This window comes from Schistocerca gregaria, chromosome 7, assembly GCF_023897955.1.
Source record: "Schistocerca gregaria isolate iqSchGreg1 chromosome 7, iqSchGreg1.2, whole genome shotgun sequence".
NCBI classification, from domain to species: domain Eukaryota; kingdom Metazoa; phylum Arthropoda; class Insecta; order Orthoptera; family Acrididae; genus Schistocerca; species Schistocerca gregaria.
Genome location: NC_064926.1, coordinates 235,323,474 through 235,340,690, shown reverse-complemented (window position 1 = coordinate 235,340,690; position 17,217 = coordinate 235,323,474). Strand labels below are relative to the sequence as shown.

The following is a 17,217-nucleotide window of genomic DNA, read 5'->3' as shown; positions in this document are numbered from 1 at the left end:
CAATGCAGTAGTAGAACGCTACTTTATGGATACCTTCTGCCTTCAAATCAACGTCTACATCTACATAGATACTCCGTGATTCACCGTACTGTGCGTACTGGGGGGTACCCCGTACCACTGCTTGCCATTTCTCCTCCTGTTCCACTCGCAAATAGAGCGAGGGAAAACTGACTGTCAAGACGCATCAGTATGAGAGTTAATTTCAGGTATCTTATCTTCGTAATCCTTACGCGCGATGTTAGTTGGCGGCGTAGATTCACAAGTAATAGCAGTGTCTCTCGAGAAACAAAAGTGATATTGTTGTGTACATAGTTCCGCGTAGTCAGCGCGTACACAACTTTCCCACCAGAGCGCGCCCCGCCAAGCCCAACTGCGCAGGCGCACCGCTCGTCCGTCTTCGCACTACGAGATGGCGCTGTCTTAGAGACGGACCTAATTCTGCTTCCGCCGATCCGCGTATTGATATGTAACGCAGCCAATGAGATTGCTGCTAACGTAGAACCTTTCCTCCTCGCGGATCACACTCGCGCAGTGATACCTGAACGCGCAAGGTAGTATAACGAGTGCACAGACCTCCGATTAGTGTCTGTACCAGTCTGCATTAGTCTGTACCAGTCGACAGTCAAGTTTCAGTCTGCTCCTAATAAGATTACCATATTCCTGTACATAGTCATGAAGAGAAATGTATAGACACTTTGTCAAGTACCAGAGATATGTGAGGATAAGATTAACGTACCAAGACCAAAGGAACTTCAAACTGTCAATTGTAAATAGCATCCAGAATCAAGTTAAGTAATTTTATGTTATTATTTTAATAAATGTATGTGAAAATTAATCAAGTTCTGTTTAAAGTTGGTAACCGTCAATCTGATACTCTAAGCGTGCAAGTGGCATTTCTATCGTCTGAACTAACGGCAGAAGATAAACACGCCATGATAAGACCACGAGACATTTTGCTGACACTCGCCTACTTCGTTAGAGGGACAAGTCAAATAATCTGATGGTGTGTGTGCCGAAGGTCTTACAGTACGCCCACCACAGATATGATTCCAAAATATTCCAGGAAACGCTAAACAACTACAGGTCCGCTATGCACGTCACAATATTCTATCTTTTTGTAACACATAGCAACTGTTTCTTGCAATAGATGTGTTCTGTACCATTTTATGCAGGCCTTTACCAAGCGTATCCTGTAACACAGGAAGCTGATGGTTTTCAATATTTGGATCATAGAATCTTTTAGAAACATACGAAATACAAATGGCTGTAAGTATTCGCTGTCCATTTTTTTAATTAATTGCTTATTGCTGGTGACAAATAGTTGCTAATGAAATATTTGTTGATGATACAAAACAATTATTATACCATTTTTTTCGCGACAGGGTAAAACTGTGAACTGGACAAGGCTTTCGTACTCCACAGCAGCCTTTAGCGCGCTGTGACTACAATTTGCACTGTCCGAGTCGATATGAGGGACTGAATGAAAGATTCAAATCGGCATTGCTTACTTCTTTATGTATCTGCTTCCTGATACACATTCACGTAAATCATTATACGTATTCAGTTTTTATAGCATTGGCACTACATAATAGCAGCATCCCTTACTTGAGAGAGTCTGAAACAAAACCTTCTACATTTGTTCGAAACGCTAGCGTTTTATTTCGGTTTATCAGTTACTTGAAGTCAGGGGAAATAATCCTTGTTACAGGTACGGCAGACTTCTTTGGGATGAATCACTACAACACGACTTTCGTGACACCAGGCCTCACAGGCCACAACCCTTCGAAAAAGCGGGACACCGCCGTAATTTCATCGGCTCCTGAGGTAAGCTGAAAGTACTCCTTGTACAGGGGTAGCATTGTGTTAGTGGAAAGACATTTGACGACATCAGAGTGTTCACAGATTGGCGATTACTAAGACAAGAAAATGGTGATAGCACATGTGCTCCATGGCTCCATCCAGTTAAGGGATTAGGCTTCTCCATTGAAACACTGTAGGTCATCATACACTGCAGCGCCAAAGAAACTGTAACATGCATGCATATTCAAATACAGAGATATGTAAAGATTCAGAATACAGCGCTGTGGTCGACAATGCCTATCTAAGACAAAAAGTGTCTGATGCAGTAGTTAGATCGATTATTTTTGCTAAAATGACGGATTATCAGATTATAAGTGAGTTTGAACGTGATGTTACAGCCGGCCCACGAGCGACTGGACATAGCATCTCCGAGACCGCGAATAAGTGAGCATTTTCCCGTACGACGATTTCACGAGTGTACCGTGAATATCAGGAATCCGGTAAAACATAATATCTCAGACATAGCTGAGGCGGGAGAAAGATTCTGCAAGAACGGGACCAGCGGCGACTGAAGAGAATCGTTCAACGTGATAGAAGTGCAACCCTTTCCCTAAGTACTGCAGGTTTCAAGACTGGCCTATCAACAAGTGTCATCGTGCGAACCACTTCAATGAAACGTCATCGATAGTGTCTTTCGGAACCGAAGGCTCACTTGTGGATCCTTTATGACGGGACGACACAACGCCAGTCAATACCAACATTGGACTGTTGATGACTGAAATCATGTCACCTGGTCGGACGAGTCTCGTTTCAAATTGTATCGAGCGGATGGACGTGTACGGGTATGGAGACAACCTCATGATTCCATTGACCGGGTGTGTCAGCAGCGGACTGTTCAAGCTTGTGAAGAGTCTGTGATGGTGTTGGGCGTGTGCCGTTGAAATGATGTGGAACCCTTGACACGTCAAGTTACGACTCTGACAGGTGACACGTACGTAAGAATTCTGTCTGACCCCATGCATCCGTTCATGGCCATTGTGCATTCCGACGGACTTGGGCAACTCCGGGAGGACAATGCGACACCACAGGTCCAGAATTACCACAGAGTGGTTCGAGGAACACTCTTCTCAGTTTAAGCACTTACCCTGGCCACTAAATTCACCAGACACGAATATTATTGAACATATATTGTTTGTCTTGCATCGTGCTGTTCGGAAGAGACCTCGACCCGCTCGTACTCTTATGGATTCATGGACAGACCTGCTGGATTCGTCGTGTCAGTTCCCTCCAGCACTACTTCAGGCATTAGTCGAGTCCATGGCACGTCGTTTTGCGGCACTTCCGCGTGCTCGCTGAGGCCCTCCACGATATCACGCATGTCTACCAGTTTCTTTGGCTCTTCAGCATAGAGAGGCATGGGTTACAAACTGGAACGAAACATCTCTTAATACTGGAAGCTAATAATCGTGATGAAAGATTGTAATTTCGTTCTCATTAATAAAAAAATTTACAATCTCCATTGAAAGTATACTCAATGTCCATAGCAGATTGTCATAACTGTTTTTCATGTACAATCTCTTTTCAAATAGTTTGTAAGAAACAGTGCATAATATGCGACATAGGATCACAATCTCCTTTAATTTATTTATTCCTACATTTTTAGTATTTTGTGAATCCCTCTAATAATTTAAGCCTGCAGTTATTTATAATTTTTTTGAAAAGTTAACAATAATGATAATAGTAATTATTATTATTATTACCTCAAAGATAGATAACAAGCCTAATTAGTTCTGTGCACTTTATCAGTGCACAGTAAGTGCATTTCACAAGCTCACAAACTTAATAATAAAGTTATCCTTGAATTTAATGATTAAATATATATTTATAAGTTGTCTTCTTTGTTTTCCAGTCTCTTTTTCCACAGTCCCAGCTATACAAATTGAGTAACCAATACCGTGTTTTGCGATTGTAATGAACGTCTTGGTTGGACTTTTGTTACAATAACAAAAGATGGTAAGAACATGTATAGCTTGCAAACATAATTTGCTGAACTAAAAAATCAAAAGAAGGATCACAAATGGTGTCAATGAATAGTTCAGTAGTTTCTAAAAGTTTTAGATTTGCAGACCACCTACTTTATAAAAAAAAAAAATTAGAGGCCCAGTAACCGAATATACAAGTATACAAATATAGAAGCGACATACATAGATACGGTGTGGTCAAACAATACAGTGAACCATTTGGTGTAATTTGTCCGAAAGCCTGGTCCGTTGAGACAAGCAGCGTCAAAGTGGAACATGTTCTGAGTCGTCAATCCGCGTCTACAGACGTTAGCAATGTGATATGTTTACCGTGTCCATTACGCATCTTGGATTTTGAACAATACCTTAACATTAAATTGCAAAGACGTGCCAAAGACACTCATGAAATGTTTTAGTTGTTTAGTTGGCGTACGATAATACTCTAACGCTGAAGATTGTTTGCAAGCGATATGAGCGATTTAAAAGCGGAAAAGAATCGAGCGAGCAACATTCAGGACGTCCTATAACCACAACAACAAGACAATGTGCAAAAAGTGGCAAAAATTGTCCATTTGAACGGGGGAATAAATATTCTGGCGCTTACTGAAAGTCATAGCAATTTATTCAGGTCCGTGAAATGCATTTTAACCGATAACTTATATGTGAAGTGAGTGAGTGCAAATTATGTTCCCATACTTTTGAATGATGAACACAAGGGAAGTCGTGTGTCCGTCTGCATGGAATTCAGGTTCGTCTTTATTCATATCGGGCCTTCATGTCGAAATTGTAATTGGATTTTAAATTTTGGTCCTTGAGTAAGACCCTGAGACGAAAATAGTGTATCTTCTCACTCTAAAAAGGCACGGCAGTTAATATATAATCTCAAAGTCATACTCTTTTTTTTTCGATATTGAGGGCATAGTTGTATGAGCGTTCGTTCCACGGGGGACAACTGTAGACGCGTACTGCAAAGTTTGGGAATCGATATAAGAAGGAAAAGACCAGAAAGATTGCCTAATAGCTTCCTTCTTCATCACGACAGTGTGCCATGCCACATCTCACTTTTGATTCTCGAGCTTTTGGACGAAAAACGTGTTTCTGTCAGTCCACATCCGCCACATTTATCACCATGCGACTTCTGGCTCTCCCCAAACCTAAAAACGAGCTTAAAAAAAAGTTTTGACACCGAAGCAGACATTGAGAGGGTGACGACAGAGCAGCTGAACGCCCTTCTAAAATAAGTCTTCAAGAAATGCTTCCATATTCAACGTTGAAGAAGATTTAATAAAATTCAATTTAAAACTATTAATTTTGTTAATAATAAAATTATTCATTGTGTATTTAGGTCACTCCTCGTATATAAATCATATTCACGATGTCAATAGGCATAATTATTAAATGATACTGTACATCCCCCAAAAGCATTGAAAAATATTTGTCTTTTATAAAGGCAAGGTTTTTGTTGTCTTCATTTAACTGTCACTACAATATATAAACTCAAAGTCGAGTGGTCAACGTTAAAACAAACCAATAAGGTTTCTTATATTGTTTGTTCACACTCAGTATCTTTAATTTTAGCCTCAATCATTTTCCACATTTAGTCGATTTTTGTACCGATTTTTTCCAAAAAATGAAGCTGAGAAGTATCATTCACATAAACAGGTTGGTGAAAAGCCAGTCATTGTCTCAGCACAATTTTGGCAATTGCTGCCTACTATTGCCGAGCACTTATCCAGAACGAGACGAATGGTGTTGTTTCAGAAATGGATTTTACAGAATTGACACGTGTTATTTTAGTTAACTAGTCTTCATTACTTGATGACATTTTCAATTTTTTGTTGGTACCATTTTTCAAAGAGATTTCTGATGCATTGTATTCCGCCCTCGTTTTTAGGGAAATAGTTCCGAAAATAAAAATGAAAAGGCTTAAATACTGCTCTAGTACGTATAGTTAAGGGATTTCACACTCATACGAATGAACAAGAATACATGTACTTATGGTATACAACAGATAACTAAAGTTCTTTAGTATTAGTTATACAAAATGTAGTATTTGGGAAATTAACTGTTATCAATGATATTTCTGTTTAAGGGAATTTAATGTTTACAATTAGACCTACTAAAATTATTTGCATAATATTCAAGAAAACATATAATTTTAAATTACTTAAAGCTGGAATTCAAAGATTTTAACTGACCTAGTATGGTTGCAGCTGTTGTTTTATTGATTTTCTTTTCGCTGGTTCCCAGAAAGTCATATAAGACTGGAAATACGTCCAAGGATCTTGTTCCACATTTTAAGCACATAGCTGAAGCTTCCCTATCATTGCTTCTAGTTTGTGTTGCAAAATAAGCTTATGAAAGTCGTTGCCCTCAAGAATGTCGAGGACACCGACAGATATGCAGTCTGCCTAAAACGGTTTTCATCGATCACAATCTCCACCAGTAAATAAAGTCCTGACAACACTTCAAGTCTCGCCAGCCACTAAACTTTGTTAAATAAAGTTGTCGATTTCTACTACATTGCCAAGATCTTTACGAGACATTCGTCAAAACCTTTATGTTCAATAGCCTCTCGATGCTAACTTTGTCGACTAAGCTATTATAAATGCTACCTCACACACTCCCGTCAGTTGTCAAACCTACACTCTTTCTAATCTACTTCAGTTTCTTCCACAGGTTTGTCAACCGATTTGAAAAGCCCTTCACCAAACGTTTTTGTCGGAAAAGATAGCCGAAACAACTGTTGTGCTTCAGCATTCGACTCAATGTCGACCAAAATTACCCTGACCAGGAAAACTTTTATCTCCCGACAAGAAGCAGCGAAAAATATTCGCTTTCTTTCAAGCCAGTAATGAGGGGTTCTTTCACATTTTGAGATATATCATCAGTTATTTCCATAGGCATTTCATTTATTTCTTTGGCTACATTCTTCATCAAACAAAGCAAATTTATAACTTTTCCTGCAGGTGTGCGAAGTTCTTCTAGCACAGAGTGAAGCTTACCCCTTATTTGAAGTTAAGAGAGGTAGGTAATAAATGGCTGTTGTTAGTACGCTCCACTTTGAAAAGTTTTAAGCGCTGGATTTAATTGTAGAAAAATTCCTAATAATGACTTAAAAGACATTGGGAGACTTCCCTGTACATGAAGGATGTTTAGTTGATAGATGCGTTACAAGTTTTGATAGTATGATACGTACGTTTCATAGCGTTTCGTAACGAATCTTCCACTGAGATGCAGGCTGTATCTCAGTACCAGAATTCACAATCCCGAGTTTTGAAAAATCGGAGCTATATTTACGAAAATATGTTTTAGTCTTCTTTGCTGTTTCGCTACTACTTTAACTCGACACTGACAATTTCACTACTCACCGAATCTGATGTGGCAGTTCTTTCGTCACTTCACTACTTCGTTCCGACCGAAATTAAGCATCTGTATTGACGTGGGGTAGTAGGCTGGCTCTGAGCACTATGGGACTTAACATCTAGGGTCATCAGTCCCCTAGAACTTAGAACTACTTAAACCTAACCAACCTAAGAACATCACACACATCCATGCCCGAGGCAGGATTCGAACCTGCGACCGTAGCAGTCACGCGATTCCGGACTGAGCGCCTAGAACCGCGAGTCCACCGCGTCCGGCGGGGTAGTAGTAGCTAACAGCAGACACAACCCTACGACACAACACACAGTCACTGATAAAAGGTCGATTTACACATGTAACTAACGCAACAGTGCCGTGCGTGGTTTTATGCTACCGACGTGGTTGGAAGTAGGAAGTAGGAATTTAAATGGTACTGTCCAGACACACACTCCGTGGCGTGGCGTGACCGAGCTTTCACCGACGCCGCGGTATTTTGGGCTCTACATTAACATATCCCTTCTTCAGTGAGTTTCCTCACGTTGTCACAAAAATTCTGAGTCATCGTTAGATGCGTTTTCGCACACTGGCAAACTATTAACTTGAATTTGAATTGTACAAGTGACTCCCAGTTTTTGAAAACTTTTACGTCTCCATTGTTAGCGATTATTCGCCAGAGCTAGGAATTTTTGAGAAAATTAACACAGAATCACGAGAACCTTAGTCATTGCAGTCACTTAAACATTTCCCATTATCTTTCAGACTTTTCCACAGCTCATTAAATCTGCGCCCTCAAACTAAACATATCGGCGTTTTTGCTTTCTCTGTGCAGTTTTGTGTAAAAGTCTCGAAACAAAATATGCCAGCGATAGTGCTTCATGTGTGCAGTTTTGTATAGAAGCGACAAAGAAAGCGAACAGTAGAGGGAAGCGTCTGATGTCTGCCGTAATAGCGCATAAGCAATATACACTTTCGCTTTCCGAATTGTACTAAAATTTTACCCACGAAAATTACAGGTAATATTGGGTAACACCCCTCTCTTTTCAGTCCCTGTTTACTGTGCATCGACTTAGCTATAAAATGGCAGTGCCTATACCAAAATCAGGTCTGTAAACCCGAGATGATGTCATGGCTAAGGCCTTGAACTCACATTCAAGAGACCTTGGTTCAGTTCCTGGGTCAGGCATCCAGTCATCGGATTTGTGCGGTCATCCATGCAAGCTCTGGAGTGTTTCTTTCACATGGCCTTGGCCGCTTCCTTCCCCTCCAGTAGTAATAAATCTGATCAAAGCTACATCTCCAATTAACTTACCTTGTAATCCGGACGTAAAACTTCAATCCTCATTCGTCTGTCTTCTTTTGTTTCGATATTAAATGAGGAAATTCAAGGCAGTCGTTCATGCAAACTGCTGTGTCCGAGAAACTACCAGTGAGTGGATAGTGGCGTGTTGTGTGTTTACACCGCTAGTAACCAAGCACCGTCGCGCGTCAGGCCTACGGCGAAGTACTTAGGGATATACAATTCCGGCCGCCTGTCATGGCACTTAAACTCCTATTTGATTCTGTCATCATGGACGCTGACGACTGAAAGCCCTGATTCTGCCGACAGTTTTGTTAGTACGATATTTTCCACATATCCACCATGCGTAGCAATAATATGGCGTAGTCTCTGAATGAAATTACCCGAAACCTTTGACAACGTGTCTGGCGGAATGGCTTCACATGCAGATGAGATGTACTGCTTCAGCTGTTCAATTGTTTCTGGATTCTGGCGGTACACCTGGTCTTTCAAGTGTCCCCACAGAAAGAAGTCACAGGGTTTCACGTCTGGCGAATAGGGAGGCCAATCCACGCCGCCTACTGTATGTTTCGTGTGATCATCGAAATATTCATTCAGGAAATTGAAGACGTCGGCTTTGCGATGTGGCCGGGCACCATCTTGCATAAACCACGATGTGTTCGCAGTGTCGTCTAAGGCAGTTTGTACCGCTACAAATTCACGAAGAATGTCAGATAGCGTGATGCAGTAATCGTTTCGGATCTGAAAAATGGGCCAATGATTCCTTTGGAAGAAATGGCGGCCCAGACCAGTACTTTTTGAGGATGCAGGGACAATGGGACTGCAACATGGGGCTTTCCAGTTCCCCATATGCGCCAGTTCTGTTTATTGACGAAGCCGTCCAGGTAAAAATAAGCTTCGTCAGTAAACCAAATGCTGCCCACATGCTTATCGCCGTCATCAATCCTGTGCACTATATCGTTAGCGAATGTCTCTCGTGCAGCAATGGTAGCGGCGCTGAGGGGTTGCCGCGTTTGAATTTTGTATGGATAGAGGTGTAAACTCTGGCGCATGAGACGATACGTCGACGTTGGCGTTATTTGGACCGCAGCTGCACACGGCGAACGTAAACCCAAGACCGCTGTTGGATCACCTGCTGCACTAGCTGCGCGTTGCCCTCTGTGGTTGCCGTACGCGGTCGCCCTACCTTTCCAGCACATTCATCCGTCACGTTCCCAATCCGTTGAAATTTTTCAAACAGATCCTTTATTGTATCACTTTTCGGTCCTTTGGTTACATTAAACCTCCGTTGAAAACTTCGTCTTGTTGCAACAACACTGTGTTCTATGCGGTGGAATTCCAACACCAGAAAAATCCTCTGTTCTAAGGAATAAACCATGTTGTCCACAGCACACTTGCACGTTGTGAACAGCACACGCTTACAGCAGAAAGACGACGTACAGAATGGCGCACCCACAGACTGCGTTGTCTTCTATATCTTTCACATCACTTGCAGCGCCATCTGTTGTTGAAAATTGTAACTACTGTAATTTCGAAAGTTTGTCAGCCTGAAAATTTACTGTTGTCCCAAGTATATTGCAACAAACGGTGTATTTCTATCGCTGCTGGTTTAGTTTTTATTGCCGTTTCAAATAAACCGGTCATTTTTGAAACACCCTGTATATGTGTAATAGAATGTAACGCTGGCCAATATAAAGAACTGTTTATAAATCAGTATAATGTTTGAAAAACAAATAACTGAGGAATTAGTAGGAGCTATACACTACATCGAAGCACTTGAGTAGGTACGTTTTAAAAAAGAGAATATACTTTGCTTGTTATTAATATCTTCAGTGTCTGCAGTGTAATATTAATTATCTTTGCTAAATGGCTCGTAAATGTCTGTAAAATCTTAAAGAAAATTTGTTATACACTAAATTACGAACTTGAAAATAAACGTTACACTTAAAATATTTGTCACTACACATGAAATACACCGCACGAAGAGCTTATTTGTACACAACAAAATGTAATTTAATGCCAACATTATTTTACAGCTTATACCAAAGGACTGTTAACAATTATGACTACATTCTGTACACATCTCATACGTAATATTATTCGTCATGTGATCGAACACAGGAAGGTACGGAATGGCACTGGAAATAAGTGAAACATAAAAAACAAGTTATTCAGAACGACCGTTAGTAGTGTCGACTTGATAGTCAGAGAATCCCACTCAGGTTCCGGGGTTGCCAACGCACGCCTGCGTAGTAGCAATCACATCAGAGGTAACCGGTTCGAATACTGGTTGAAGAAGCAGTTACTAAGAGGAAGAGAGGTGGTGGCGTAAAGTTCCTATCAGTGGGCATTGTACTATGCTGGTGGCACTTCTCCCAAATTTATCTTAGTATGGAACTAACGCAGACTTTTTGTTCTGAGAAATTTCCCTACACACATACATTAGTGTTCGCTATAGACCTAAGAGTTACCGAGAGAAGAAACGTGTTGGAATTAGTATTCTGTGTTACTACCTTTAAGAACCTGCAAAAAAACTACTTCCATTTTAAATTATGAGCCGATTTAGATGTTTTTCTATGCGAACGAGTATTAGAACAAAAGGATGTGAACTACAAGGACACCACATTGTAACTATTATGGAACTAAAACAGCTGAGCATCCGTATTGTGCAAACAGGTGCAAATAAGAATAACTTATATAACAAGTATCTTAATTTTCAGCATCATGCTTGGGGACTTCGGAATCAACTTAACTGGGTTGCCAATCAATATCCAGGATATCCGATCATTATAACAGAGAACGGTTACTTGAATCTCGGAGGACGCAACGACACTGACCGCATCGAGTACTATACTGTAAGTAGTAATTTCCACACTAGTATAGTAACCTTTTTTATCTTCCGGAACTCATTTCATTATCTGAAATATGCCGTATTACTTGTAGGAATACCTCGGAGCCGTCTTAGAGGCGATATACACTGATGGTGTTCCGGTTATAGGATATACGGCGTGGAGTCTCATGGACACCCTGGAATGGAACAATGGATTCACGTGAGTAATTGACGTATTTTTACATGACAGATGAAATAATACAGATAAACAATACGTACTAATCAATAAAGCACTGCGCCATTCTGTGAGCTTAGTACAAAGCAGTGCCGAAATGATTATTCTACCATATTATCTGAAAGGCTTCACTTAGATTGTAGAAGATGATAAAAAAATTTATGACGCAGAGAAGAGAGAAAAAGGAGAGGGGTGATACCTACTCTACAACACTGTGGTAAAGTGCCATGTGCTGGTACATTCACTTTTACGTCGCTACAAAGTGAATCGAATATCTCTAGTAGTATAAATAAAATAGTTTCGGTGTTAGGAAGAGTTACAATAACTACAAAACCGACGTTTCGACAATCTATACAGCAATCCTCCTCCGGTAACAAGTTAAACGCCCTGAAAAGGGCCACTGCAGACAGACCGAAATGTTGCTGGTATAACTGTTTAATTTTGACAATGGGGTAACCTATCGGAAAGGCGTTTATTCAATCTTGCATCGGTCTCGGCAGCATATTTCTCTAGCAACGTTTGTGGAAACAAACTAGATAACTGAGAGACTGCGATGCACGTATTACACCTAATTGCTCAGACACTTTATTAGCACTTTTTTTCCAAATGGGTAGCGATTCCGCTACTTCAATGGAGGTATGTAGAGCCAGACGTTTACACACACACACACACACACACACACACACACACACACACGACACGCAATTCCCGTAACTTACGGGTCTGTGGTTTTCGGGCGCGGAGTTGACCGACCACAGCGTTCCAGATGTATTCCACTGGGTTCCCATAAGGCGAATTTGTTGTCCATGACGCTAAGGTCATTTCACAGTCACTCTTATAAAACCACTACAGCACGATTTTGTCCCTGTGGCACAGACAGTTAGCCGGCATCTCGTGGTCGTGCGGTAGCGTTCTCGTTTCCCACGCCCGGGTTCCCGGGTTCGATTCCAGGTGGGGTCAGGGATTTTCTCTGCCTCATGATGGCTGGGTGTTGTGTGCTGTCCTTAGGTTAGTTAGGTTTAAGTAGTTCTAAGTTCTAGGGGACTGATGACAATAGATGTTAAGTCCCATAGTGCTCAGAGCCATTTGAACCACAGACAGTTACCTTTTGGGGAATATGCCATCGTCGTCAGAAAAGACATCAGACGTCAGAAGATACAGATGGCCTTCAAATACGTTTAGGCAGTCCACAGCCGTCACGGTGCCTTCGGTTGCCACCACAGGTTCCGTGGCAGTCTATATGAAAGCCTCCCATAGTATAATACCGCGCACACTGGCCGGCGTATGCAGTGTTGTGGATGTCTTGAGTAGCCGTTCCCAGGTATGACGGTGTAATAAGAAGAGACATTCATCTGACCAGACCACACGTTCATACTGAGCTAGGATCCAGTATCGATGATTCTGTACCCACTCAAATCGTAAATAACGATGAATTGTTCAACATGGAACGATAATGAGGTCATTTGCAGAGACTGTTGTTCGGCAGAGTGTGCTGTAGAGTGTGCTTAAATACACTTCTGCATGCACAAGCACTGTAATCCATTACAGATTGCCATAGTTCATGGTTTACAGAGCAGAATTTTCTCTACGCTATAGAGACTTGGCTGTCCAACACCTTGTCGCCACCTCGTGGTATCACTCTCATTCAGCCACATTCTACGGACGATTACGGCAGTACCACGCGAACAGGCGGCCAGCTGCTCTTTCGCATTATCCGGACCCCAACAATACACCCCATGTCGATGTTGATTATGTCAATGAATCTCCTCATTTGAAGCACGTATCGTTGCTAGAACCATTCCCCATTTCTTCGGGTTACCACTTTCCACAGGTCTGCTAACGTACGAAATGGCACAGCTGCTTATGTGGAGTACCAACATTGTTTCATTAAAAGGACACGGGGTTTCCTTCTGAAACTTCCACAGTCGGAGCTTTTTTCCGTCATCAACGTAAGTTAAATGCTTGTCTTCCTTTTTTTCCTTTCATATATATATGCCGTTTATCTTCAACCTACACATCGACTACTGAAGGTGGGACACTATATATGCACTGAATAACATTACTTCTTACTTTGTAATACTGCTGCAGTTAAGGTATCACTTCCTCCAAACACGTGCGTTTCTGGACGGTTTTTGTGCATTCTGCATCTACATTTCACTACGACTGATTACTTTTGATGAAAATAGTTTCTATCAGTGATGTCATGATGCTCTATGACATCATTACGCCATCTGTAGTACAAGATCTGTCTTCGTTGATCCATGAGCAGCATTCATGTCATCTCCCGTCTTTTCAACAGTTGTGATCTCCTAATTCTGCGAGGTAGTCGTGTCTTCTCTACCGCTCTTACTGTTCAGCAACAAATAACCGGGCTCAGGAACTGAAATTTCTGTCCCTTTGAGGTTCGAACTTCCTTTTTCACTTCCTTGGATGTTCGTTTGACCCAGAATACTGCATCTTAAAGCAGCGGAGGTAAAACACTTATGGGATTTGACTTGTAAAATTTAAAATTAGTGAACAGTAACATGTGTATAAGCAAGGCAGTGCTTCCAGACAAACGTTGGACCATGTCATGCTAATACTCTTATCATATGCTACAGCACTACTTTTCACCTCACAAAAACACTCATAGTTATCGATACACGCCAACCCAGATCTAAGGTGTACGAAATAACATTGTTTACGCATAACTAAATGTTTCAGTTTCAGGAGTCATGTTAGAGGAATACAAATATCTCTTAATTGTTTCTTGCACTTTAGCTAAGAGGTTATTACCGTGACTGTCGTCGTTTTATTAGACCCAACGATCTACGTCAGTACCTCGCTTCTGGGTCAATGAGTTTCATTTTCTTCAGTTGCTGAAGCAGGCCACTAAACTCTGGGTAAAATTTTTCTCGACACGCCTGCCTGATTAGTAGGTATGGCGGTGTGTGCAGCAGCTAAGTGATTACAGCGGTTTTACATCCATCAGAGGCTGTAACATCCAGCGGAATGCTATAGCGACGCATCGCTACCTGAATTAGGAGTGTCAGACATGCAAAATTTTACAGAGGCGTTATATTTCAAGGGGAAAGGACTTCAGAATGACACACGTAACAAACAAAAACCAGGAGAGTCGTCTTTTTATCAGAATATTCACAATTTGTCATTTGCATGCAGCGTCCTACAGTTAACTAATCGTTTAAAATTTACCGTACTCGGGTACACTTGTATCGTGGGATATTTCATGATGTTAACCGCCAATCGTACAGAACCATAACACACGCACCTTTGTATTTGTTGTTACTGTTTCGGACGTTCTGCTTCCACACAGTATTCAAGAAGAATTCGGCCGCTATTTAACGTAGATAATAAATTCTTTGTTGTTCAAATGATGTATCATATTAATTACAAATAATTGACATTTTTGAATGTTCTTATGTTGATGGTCAAGATTAATATCGATTATGGTGGAAAGTCATTCCTGTTGATCCATATGAACACAATACTGCTACTGTGTGACGTTGTGTAGAGGATACTACACCGCAGATTAAGTTGACATTGAATTATGTTGTTGCTGAATGTGTATCCTCTTAACACTAACTGAATTTAATTGAAATCAGAATTCCTTGATATAAATGCCGTCTCTGATTTCTTTTTTGTTGTGAGCGTGTATACAATGTTGGTCTCCGCACGAACTGTTTCCCTATTCTTCCCTTTGTTTTATTTCGTGTTGATTGTGAAAGAAAAGTGTACCTTGTTACCTGACGATTTATAGATGGTAGTGCAGCTGTACACGGAGATATCCGCTTTAATCTGCGCAGCTAAGGACTTTCAGCCAGCAGCTCAATTATTTATGAGTTACAGTCCCTCGTTATTAAAAGCTTACCACATCATGGAAAGGGGCGTCTAGGTTGTTGGACTAACTCAATATCCCTGTCGCATTATATGTTTGTGGTAACATCATTAGTTAGAAATAATTGTATAAGCTTAGCCTAAAAAAATGGCTCAGAGCACTACGCGACTTAACTTCTGAGGTCATCAGTCGCCTAGAACTTAGAAGTAATTAAACCTAACTAACCTAAGGACATCACACACATCCATGCCCGGGGGAGGATTAGAAACTGCGACCGTAGCGGTCGCTCGGCTTCAGACTGTGGCGCCTAAACCGCACGCTCACTCCGGCCGGCTTAACCGACAATTCACGCAACTAAGCCATGCAAATGTCTTCAACAAGCTACCAGTATTGGTAAGGTAAGATATTTGAAACCCAAAACAAAACTAAAATTAATTGAGAGCACTTATTATTAGCCGGTCCTACTTAGTTTGTGAATGTGGGGAATACGGAAACGCAAAACCGAGTGTGACACTGAACGGAACAAGATTCGTAGTTAATGTCTTGTACAGTACAACATAGCTAGCTGTAGCAGCTGATACTCTGAGGGTAAGTGATTGTCCCATATTTTGACATATGCATCGCCGCATAGTGACATTTGAGTGAGTGAACACTTTTATATTTCTCAATGCAGGGTTACGTTCGGGCTGTACGAGGTGGATACTAGCAGTCCAAACAGGACGAGGACACCCAAGGAATCAGTTGGATTTATGGCAGAAGTCTTCCGCACCAAGCAGCTGCCCAGCCAGTACAACCTGTAGGAGGTTCCGCACTCACCACACAAGACATAAATCAGTATGTCAACGCAGTGTTTTGTTAAATCAGTCACAAAGCACAGTGCAGTGAAATAAAGTAAAAGATGTATTGTCAACAATATATTTCCTATGTAAACAAATTTCGAAATATAAACTTTGTACTTTGATGTCTTGTTCCTCTTTATTTCAGAAGTTATAGGATTGAGTAGTAAGAGCATGCGAAAGCTGCATTATAATAGTCTCATAGACTCACTTGCTGAAAGAAGTAAGAAAACAACTGGGAGACAACAACATTGCCGTCGTAAGACTGGTCACGTAAAGAATATCGAACACACATATTCTAGTCTGCAGGAAGGTTTACACAAAAGTCGAAATGTATACAAAAATGCAGGACATTTCCTTTTAAAGACTAAAGTAAATGGAAAAATTGTACAAATAGGATGATAGACTGTCGCCCCTGCTGTTCAACCTAGTACTCGATAAGACCCCCAGAAGGCGGGAGACAGATAAACATGGAAGAAATACGGGAAAGAAAGGTAAACGAGTCAATGCAAAGTGCCTAGCTCTTGCTGACGACATAGCAACAATTATTAAGACTCTTGAAGCCAGTCAGAAAATCTGCATAAGACCGCCGTCAGGACTAAAGTCTAAATCCCTTTCAAAAATACACAGTACGTAGAGTCCCAGAGGCCAAATTTTGCATTTATTGCAACCACGTACGGCGATATCAAACAAGTTAAACACTTGAAATACCTAGCTGGACTTATTTGAAACACTAAAAACGAAAGAGTAGCAAATAAAACTCGTTGAGAGAAACTGCATTAAGTCTACTTAGCGTTGATCTTAGTCGTTATGAAACCTCTTCTCGCTCTGTGTTTAAAAATATGTACAACAACAAATCGCTGTCTATCAAAGCCAAACTTTGTCACTACCGCAGATTCGTTCTTACAGAAGGACTGTACTACCCAGAGGAGACGTCATTAGTAATCACCAACGTCAAAGATGTCGAGGAAATAGAACGACATATACTAGCTACTGATGT

At 41.0% G+C, this 17,217-nt stretch overlaps 1 protein-coding gene across 1 annotated transcript in view; it reads left to right on the top strand.

Annotated features, from left to right (window-relative positions):
* The window catches only part of LOC126281669 (myrosinase 1-like), a 37,511-nt gene extending 21,169 nt beyond the window's left edge, over positions 1-16,342 (top strand). Inside the window, exons 8-11 of the mRNA XM_049980820.1 lie at positions 1,709-1,824; positions 11,202-11,336; positions 11,425-11,531; positions 16,055-16,342. Coding sequence (XP_049836777.1) covers positions 1,709-1,824; positions 11,202-11,336; positions 11,425-11,531; positions 16,055-16,181 — 485 coding nt within the window. The 3' untranslated portion in view covers positions 16,182-16,342. The remainder of the gene's footprint in view (positions 1-1,708; positions 1,825-11,201; positions 11,337-11,424; positions 11,532-16,054) is intronic.
* The last annotated feature ends 875 nt before the right edge of the window (positions 16,343-17,217 follow it).